This window comes from Alligator sinensis, unplaced genomic scaffold, assembly GCF_000455745.1.
Source record: "Alligator sinensis unplaced genomic scaffold, ASM45574v1 scaffold955_1, whole genome shotgun sequence".
Taxonomy (NCBI): Eukaryota; Metazoa; Chordata; order Crocodylia; family Alligatoridae; genus Alligator; species Alligator sinensis.
Genome location: NW_005842791.1, coordinates 486,963 through 496,223, shown reverse-complemented (window position 1 = coordinate 496,223; position 9,261 = coordinate 486,963). Strand labels below are relative to the sequence as shown.

General features: G+C 53.5%; 1 protein-coding gene and 1 gene segment (V, D, J or C); both read left to right on the top strand.

The window, feature by feature from the left end:
- Nucleotides 1-894: 894 nt before the first annotated feature.
- On the top strand, nucleotides 895-1,710 carry LOC112547896. The segment is given in 2 exon segments: nucleotides 895-928; nucleotides 1,358-1,710. Coding segments are annotated over 2 exon segments (387 nt in total).
- A 5,241-nt stretch (nucleotides 1,711-6,951) lies between these two features.
- LOC102387471 (olfactory receptor 4E2-like) lies at nucleotides 6,952-7,890 on the top strand. The gene has a single exon (XM_006035035.1). The coding sequence runs from the start codon at nucleotides 6,952-6,954 to the stop codon at nucleotides 7,888-7,890; it is 939 nt and encodes a 312-aa protein (XP_006035097.1).
- The last annotated feature ends 1,371 nt before the right edge of the window (nucleotides 7,891-9,261 follow it).

Here is a 9,261-nt window from a genome sequence, read left to right as displayed (position 1 = left end):
GGGGAAATGATGTCTGCACACTGAAGGGGGGGGGGGGGTTCTGTCTTGTACAAAATCTGATGGCTGGGAGCTGGGGCTGGGCATGGACAGTCAGGGAAGCGGGGGCACACTTCTGCCAGGAAGGGGGAATCAATCCTTGAGATAGCGTCCTCCAGAACCAAGGTCGACTCACAATGGCCTGGCCTCCCTGAAACAGTATATGGGTGACACTAAAACATGGGGGAAATTGAGGGGATTTGTCCAAGACAACACCACTTGTCCACAACCCTTTTGCATTTAGACCTTATGCTTTGTAGGATAGAGGTTGTCTCACTGGCTAGCTGTGGCACTGGACAGGGCCAGGTCTCTATCACGGGCTATGTACTATGCAGAGGGAGTAGGGATACTGCAGAGGAAAGGAAGCGGGGATAGATAGAGAGGCAGAGAGAGATGACACAAGGAGAGAAAAGGTGTTCTATTTTTATGCAAGGCAAGGGCTTCTCATCTATGTCCTGGACACACATCACACATCACACACACATCACAGCTACAACACTCCACTCTATTTTATAACCACAGCATCTTAGTGAGTGCAACTGTGCACTTACATCCATCCGTCCAGCCATCCATCTCTGGCAGGACTCTGTAATGACCAATGGTGATAGCTGTACAGTACATCGTGGTCCAGTCTCTCCCTTAAACTCCCGGCAACTCTGTTGCTCAGAGGATCAGAAGGGAAGTGGTTTGCCTGTTTGTGAGGGTGGCGGCAGGGGGGTGTTGTTTTGAAGCCCTGTGGTTCGTACCATCAGAGGCAGCAGTGTGTTGGGGAGGATAGTGAGGGTTAGGAAGATGGAGACACCATCGTGCTGGTCCTGAGAGCTCCTGGGAACGTGGTAGATAGCCCTGAGCACCACCATGGAGGGGCTCCTGTCTGCGCTCTGGCTGCTTGGTGAGTAGGACTCTCTTTGCTTCTCCTCTGTCCAGTGCTTGCTATCATACTGCCACCCATGACCCTTGCAGAATGACAAAGGTAAAGGTCAGCAGTGGCTAGCATTAACCCAGCAGTGGGTACTGTTAACCCAGTTGCACCTCGACTTTTCACCCTTACCTTGTTCCAAGGAAGACTATTACTTCTTCCTTCCTTCTTTTCCTCTTTCTATCTGTCCATCCACCCTACACACCTATTCCATCTGCCTCTCCTTCCCTCTTCAGTGTCTTCCAGTTGATCCCTCCATCCTCCCTGCACCTCTCTTGCTATCACTTGTGACACTAATTGTCTGGGACCAATGCCCCTGGTTCCTGCTGCCCCATATAATCCAGGCATCACATTCCAGGTGGGGGCAAGTTCGCCCTCCCTCACTCTCTGCCTCTCCTCCAGGGGCAGCGAGATGGGCCCTGGCCCAGGTGTTCCAGCCACCCCGGCTCACCACTGTGGAAGGAGGACAGCTCCTGATCCAATGCAACCAGAATGTCACTTCCGCAGACCAAATGTCCTGGTACCATCAGTCTCTGCAGGGGCGAGGGGGCCTGATCTTCCTGGGGAGCAAGTTTGATGGGACCTCATCCATGGGGGAATTCACCCTGACTGTGGACAAGACCTCTCGCTTCACAAGCCTCACCCGGAACAGCACCAGGCTTCGTGACGCTGGCATCTACTACTGTGCTGTGAGCACACAGCAATGGGCGCAGAGGCACCAGCTGCACAAAAACCCCAGCCCAGCTTCCTGTTGAGCCTTCCCTCTGCTGGGCTCTGCTTCCCCCATCCTCATGGACCAGTGCCCTGGTGTTGCAGGGTAGGATTTGATGTGCCCTCCCTGCTTGGAACAGGGTGTACTGGGAGTCCCAGGCTGCATCCACACAGCTGGTACAGGGTCACTGACAATAAATCTGAGGGGAGGGAGGAGTGGGGGCTTGTTTCCAGAGAGTCCAGAAACACCGTCCCAGAAGGGGAACACTTCTGTCATAGACCAGACAGCAGGAAGGAGGCCTGGGCTCAAAGTTTGGGATTTAACATCAACCTCATATTCTGGTTCCAGGCCCCCAAAGCCAGAAACTTGGGGAAATAACATCATGGGTGGATGCAGGATTATGAAGAGGGGGTGCAAGTAGCAAGGTGCATCATCACATATAACACAACCCATGTTTCTCCAGGTAGAAAGAAACTAGAAGCTTTACCTAGGGCTATGGGATTCAGGTGAAGAAACAAATATGCACTCCACTGGAATGAGTTCAAAACAGTCTGCAAGGCTGTGAAATAGGAGCTACATGACCAGCCACTGCTAACAGACAGCAGAATGGCAGACAAAAGGCTGGCTTGGTTAGCAGAACATCAAGGTCATGAAAAAAGAGAGAGGGTCCTTATCACCTGCAGAATGAGGAGTTCAGAAAGGACCAAGTAGATTACGAGCCATGAAGTCAATCGACTCCCTCAGCACTGCCTGCCTAGAGATGCTGCTACCACTGCCAGGCAGTTAGTTTTAAACTTTGAGTGGAGCAGGAAAAGGCGGGTGCAAGTGCACCAGTGATCTAGTGCATCTAGATGCAGTGCACTAGATCCACCCCTGCCTGGGGTCTTCCAAAGTGATTCACAAGCAACATTTCATAGTCACTAGGTTATCAATGGTGAAAAGAGGGAAAACAGACTTACAGACACCTTTATCTATTAGATTTTAGCTGAACCCCCCATGGTTACAGCCTCTCACAACCACTGGTAAACGAGCCCAGGGGAGCGACCACCTAGCCCAAGTTGCTGGGAAGGGAGACTCACCCAAGGGGCACTGCCACCAACTCTGGCCAAAGGAGCAGGTGTTGGGTAAGTAGGCCCATACCAGAGTTCGCCGCTGCTGGGAATCACTGCTCCTTGGTCTTCTCTGTCAGAGGTCATCTCTGTTGGGAACTGTTGTCCTTTGCTTCTGCTAGAGGTCATGGCTGCTCCATGGCTAGAGGCCCCCCACTCCTCCCCATGGTTGGGTATCACCACTGCTCCAGAACCCTCGACTTTCTTAGACCTACTCAAAGGCCGGGATGTGGTGGGATATTCGCTCTTTAAGAAGCAATGGGCAAGAGGCTTGTACCTCCATCCACTGAAAACACCTTGTCCAAATTTGCAGATGACGCTGAACTATGGGGTACAGTAAACACACTGGAGGGCAGGGAGGGAATTCAGGCAGATTTGGATAGACTGGGGGAGTGGTCGGATCAGAATAGGATGCAATTTAACAAGGATAAATGCAAGGTGCTGCACCTGGGGAAAAAGGCTCTCCAACACACCTATAGACTGGGGGGTCCCACTCTGAGCACCACAGTGGAAAGAGACCTCAGAGTCCTGGTTGATGCAAAAATGAACACAAGTCACCAGTGTGACGAGGTGATAAGCAAGGCTAACCGCACTCTTTCTTGCATCAGCAGGTGCATCACAAGCAGGTCTAGGGAAGTGATAATTCCCCTCTATGTGGCATTGATGAGGCTGCAGATGGAGTACTGCATCCAGTTTTGGGCGCCATACTTCAAGAGGGATGTGGATACCCTTGAGAGGGTTCAGAGGAGGGCTACTTGTATGGTTGAGGACCTGCAGGTACGGACCCTATGAAGACAGACTGAGGGACCTGAATCTCTTCAGCCTCCTCAAGAGGAGGCTGAGGGGCAATCTTGTGGCTGCCTACAACTCATCAAGGGGGGGGTCAGCAGGGACTAGGGGACACTGTTTACCAGGGCACCCCTCAGGGTTACCAGAAATAATGGCCACAGACTGAAGGAGGATAGATTTAGATTGGACATAAGGAAGAAATCCTTTATGGTGAGGGTTGCCAAAATGCAGAATGGGCTTCCAAGGGAGGTGGTGCTTTCCCCTACCTTGGAGGTGTTCAAGAAGAGATTAGACAGGCATCTGGCTGGGGTTACATAACCTGCTCTTTCCTGCCTGGAGCAGGGGGTTGGATCTGATGATCTACCAGGTCCCTTCCGACTGTAGAAATCTATGAAATCAGTACTGGGTCTTGTACTTATAGGCACTTTCCCTTAGAGAATAGCATAGAGGGCCTTGCCCTTAGCCAAGAAATAACTCTTGCTTGGAGTCTCTCCTGCACTTCACCCACCAGCATGTCAGTGCTGGGCCCAAGGGTCATTCCTCTACACACCACAGTGAGCACAGTTTTCCATTCACAACAGACATGATCATAGCAGAGCACCTATAACATGAGCTGGATTATATAGAGTTTTCCTTCTTCATGAGGATAAATTGACTGATCAGCGAGAGCTGCTATGAGCCACATAAAAAGTGGGACAGAATGGGGGAACAGAGAGGGAAATGTCTCCTTTGACAGAAAACTCAAATAGCGAGGAGAGCAATGGCTTAGGGCAGGACAGGGCTCTGATTTCTGCCAGGTCGCTGTCCAAATAGTCTCACTGTGGCTGATCGGGGCTCCGGTCTGGAGGGTGTTTTTCCTCCAGTAAACCTGGAGTTGGTGATACTGCTTGGTTCCTTGTGGTGTTCGGCCCCTCCAGCTCCCTGCCAACGTGGCACATGGGAATAGCACTTTCTTTGCTTAAAAAAAAAAAAAGGGAAAAAAGAAGCCGTGTCCCTGGTGATTTAATTAGGGAAAGGCGCACAAGACTTGCAACAACTGGCAGCTTCAGCCGGTATCCTGCACAGAACCTGGAGTCAGGTGGAAGATGCCTGCGTGGAAGCAGGGCGTCTTATATCGGAGAGGCAATGGCAGCTCTAGCTTGAGCACCCAGCAGCAGGTGGAGAGAGGGCTGATAGCAGGTGGGGAGGATCTGAAGCCCAGGGGCTGCCGGTCTGCTCTGCAGGTAACCGCTCCACCCCAACCGGGTCCTGAAGGGAGGTTGCTGGACCCTGGGTTTCCAGAAGGCCCTTGCTCCTGGCTGCACAAACTCATACCAGTGGGTACCCTTTGGCAGGTGGCGTTCTTCCTCATCCTCCCTTGGGCTGGGTGAGCCGGTGGTGCCACAGCCCTTGTCCAGAGGGTTGAATCAGTGACAGCTATCTGCACCGGGGATGTAGCTCAAGCTCCCCTGTGCTGGGGGAAGGCTTCTCTCCTGGCTTCTGCCATGAGCTTCGGGTGCATCACCAAGCCCTGTGTCTGCAACAGAGCCCAGGAATTTCGGGTGCCTGATGTGACACCCCACACCCCGTGGCTCTGCTCTCAGAGGAACTGAGCGGCAGATATCAGGGCTGAATGGAGCTGCCCATCCCTTGTTTCCTCTTTGTCTGTCAGTTGACTGCCAAAAAAAAAGAGGTGAGGGAGGTGAGGTCTCCCCACTCCTGCTTCCGATGGACACACAGACCCTGGCTCCCTCACCAAAGCTGGTGAAGCCACCCAAGAGCTTTCCCTGAGAGCCGGTGTCTCTGGTGAGGCTGGTTGGCTCTGCTCTGTTAGACCCAAAGAAGGTCTGGCCGGTGTGCAGCTTGGCTTTAGCTGGCCTTGGGGGTGGGAAGGAGGGCATGTCACCCTGCTTAAAAACCCAAGGCAGCTGCAGGGGCATTTCTAAGAGAAAGAAGACACGCAGGCTGTTCCTTGGCCCTTCTTCTTTCTCCACAGGAACATGAGCCCGAGTAGTTCTCCGGCACAGAGGCAGCTCAAGAGGTCACATCTGCACTCAGCCTAACTCTGAACCGATTCAGGTAAATCCCCTTCTGCCACAGCCAGCCCCAAAGTGATTAGTAGGGGGTGGTGAGGGAGGAGGGCAGATCGTCCACTCTGTCACCCTGCTTACCCCATCGTGAGTCCGCACCTCTAAAGGTCTCCAGCACAGCAGAGAGAGGCACTTGCCTTCCCGCATGCCCTGGGCAGAAACTCCCCTCCTTTCCCTGCCTGCATGTATATTAAGGGGAAATGGATATTCACACCCCATGAGTATCAAACATGTTTTCTGGGTATTTCTGGCTGCTCCATTTCACTGCCTCCCCACCTGACATTGCAGTTGCCCCATATTTCCCTGGACTCTCAGGTTTTTGAGGGCAGAAGGGGGCGATCCTGATCATTTAGGCAGATCTGGATGACACGTTTTGGAGATTCCCACCCCGGCATCTATCCCTGCTTTCTCCTTTCCAGCCTAGGGACCTGCCCTGTGGTTCTGAAGAGCCAGAGGCTACATTCAGGAAGGGGTTGGGGGATCATCCAGTCTGCCCTCCTACATGCCCCCCACCGGATACTTTCACTTAGGGATCCTAGAGATGAGCTCAGCAGCCTGTCCCTGGACTAGAGCAGACCTTTTAGAAAGTCCCCCAATATTGGTCCTACGATGGAGTTTCTTTGCAAATCATCCCAATGGCTTATTCTCCTCATTAAACATTTGCACCTTGCTTCCAATCCCAATTGTCTGGTTACAGCCTTTGCTGGCTAAGGTGCCTTCTGCTATCAGGAATCTCCCCCCACGTAGGTAGCAGCTTACTCGGATCAAGATCATTCTTCCCTGCCTTTTCTGGGGGTGAAGTAGATTGAACTGTTCTTTGGGGCAGGTTTTTCTTCCAAAACTGGAATCATTTTTGTGGCTGCTTCCTGAACCCTTTCATGAAGACAGCAGTAGGATATGGGTGTGCATGTGTGTATGCATGCATGTGTGTGGTATAATGACTTATTCATGATGCGTGCCTGGACTGGGCTGTTGCTTAGAATAACTGAGTTGTATGTATGAACCCTTGGTGGGATCCAGTCATTAATAGCCTTGCTAAGGGTCTTCTTTCCTCCCTGTCTCCTTCCCACTGTTAACATGCTAAGTAGGCTTATCCAAAAAGTTTAGGGGAGCAGGGTCCCATTCCTGTTCCCTCAAAGGGTCACATGGGCAGTGTTCCTGCTTGGGGTTATCCAGATGCTTTCAGTGGCATCAAACACTGTCTGCCCCCCTGCAGACAGCTTGGAAGTCCCTACCTGGCCTTCAGGGCTCACACCAGTTGTTGGTTTCTCCCTTTCCCAGGGGCCAGCTGTGGGTATCTCCCCCCGTGCTGGCTGGATGGATGGGGAGAACGGGACGACGGTGACGCACTTTGTGCTTCTGGGCCTCACAGCACGCCGGGAACTGCAGCTGCTGCTCTTTCCACTCTTCCTGCTCATGTACCTGCTGGTCCTGGCTGGGAACCTCCTCATCCTGGTGACTGTGGCTGGCGACCGGCGCCTCTACACACTGCCCATGTACTTCTTCCTGGGCAACCTCTCCTTCATTGACATCTGCCATGCCACGGTCACCGGCCCCAAGATGCTGTGGGACCTGTTGGCAGCTGAGAAGACCATCTCCTTTGGAGGGTGCGTGGCCCAGCTCTTTTTCCTTCATCTCAGTGCCTGTGCGGAGATCTTCCTCCTCACCGTCATGGCCTACGACCGCTGCATAGCCATCTGCCGCCCGCTGCAGTACCCCATCCTCATGCACCACTCGCGGTGTGCTGGGCTGGTAGGTGGCCTCTGGGTTGGGGCCACCATCCACTCCCTGGCGCAGGCCGCCCTTGTCCTGCGGCTGCCCTACTGTGGCCCCAACATCATTGACAATTTCTTTTGCGATGTGCCACCCATTGTCAAGTTGGCCTGCACCGACAGCTACCAGACCGGTGTCCTCATAGTCTCCAACAGTGGCACCATCTCCCTCACCTGCTTTCTGGCCCTGCTGGGCTCCTACCTGGCCATCCTGGTCTCCATCTGGGGCCGGGGGGCTGCTGGGCGGTCCAAGGCGCTATCCACATGCGCAGCCCACTGGGCAGTTGTGGTGCTCTTCTTTGGCCCCTGCATCTTCATCTACACACGCCCAGCCACCAGCTTCTCACTGGACAAGGTGGTATCCCTCTTCTACACCCTGGTGACGCCTGTGCTCAACCCTGTCATCTATACCCTGCGCAACCAGGAGATACAGGGCTCCATGTGGAAGCTGTGGCGCCGGGGGATCTTCTCCTGGGGGGAGTAGGGGCCATGCATGGATGGACAGATGGACGGGGGGCTGAGAAGGGGGGTGGGGTTCACACAGCGGTGCAAGGAGACTGGTGGCAGGAGATCTCCCCTGACGGGTAGGGGGGAAGAGATCGGAGTTTGGGGGGTGTGGTGTCCATCTGGATGGATCTTTCCCGGGGGAAGAGAACAAGAGGTTTTAGCCCAAGCCCTCAGTGTGTATAAATCAAGGAAGAGCCTTGTGGCTCTTTCTGACCCTCCCCTCTCCCCCTCACAGAGTTGCCTACCTTCCTGGGTGACCTCACCCTAGCTAAGACAGTGCCCAGACATAAGCCCCTAGGGCACAGCTCCAGTATGCATGTGGGTGGGTGGTGGTGGGGAGGCGTATCAGGGTGATGTTACCAGTTCTACCCCTCTTTGTTCTAGCCAAGAGCTGGACATTTCCCTGGGATGTACTGGCAGGAAGCACATGGGGAGCTTTTCAGCCCAGGAGAGAGAGCTGCAGTATGCACCCCTGTCCATGAGCCTGTGTGCAAGGGAAGAGCACATGCCTGCCCATGCATGCACACACACACCAGCAATCCCCCGCACCACATACTACTGCAGCTGCTTGTGCCCTTATGATGCATGCATGCCCTTACCTTGCACTGATGCCCAGGCCTTGTAAATAATAAAGTCGAGATGCTGGGAGTTCAAGGAAAAGCAGTCTCCAGGCAGCAAGGCAAGAAATGCAGATCACACGGGGCCCAGCTGGATACAGGGTCTGATGCACTGACTAATATTCCCCCTGCATTTAACTCAAATGAAGCCCTGAGTTCCCCCCACCCACCATTAAAGCTATTTTCAATGCATTTTTCTTCTCTAGAATGATTCTTTCCAGGTCTGGGGCTGTGGACTCCAAGGCACCATGGGAAACACCTGTCTGCTCATATTGTGCTCTCTGGCAGGCTTCAGTGGGGGTAGGGGATATTTTCCTGTTCCCTACCTTCACTTGAGAGATAAGGTCTACTCAGCAGAGTGGGTGGCAGGGAGAGGGTTTGGATTGATGGGAGGGGAAGGGGGTCAAGCAGAGATGCTTGTGTGGGGATTTGGGATTAGTTGTGTGTCACCATAGTATCTTATTGAGGGTCAACACAGTATCTGGGACTAGAACCCAGGAGTCCTGGCTGCCAAAGCCTGAGTGCTCACCTGCTAGACTGCACATCACTCACTGAGCTAGGCCTAGGGTCTTGTTCCCAGCCCTCCTCCTCCCGCTTGACTGGCCACCCCTTCCATTGCCAGGCCTGAAACCCAGCGGTCCTGACTCTGAGCCCCGCTTCTCTAACCCACAAGAGCGTCCTACCTTCCCACACCCTCACAGGGCTCCACTTCCCTCCAAGAACTGTAAAGA

Coding starts and splice junctions, on each gene's coding strand:
- LOC102387471 (XM_006035035.1), top strand. CDS start 6,952: ATGGATGGGGAGAACGGGACGACGGTGACGCACTTTGTGCTTCTGGGC.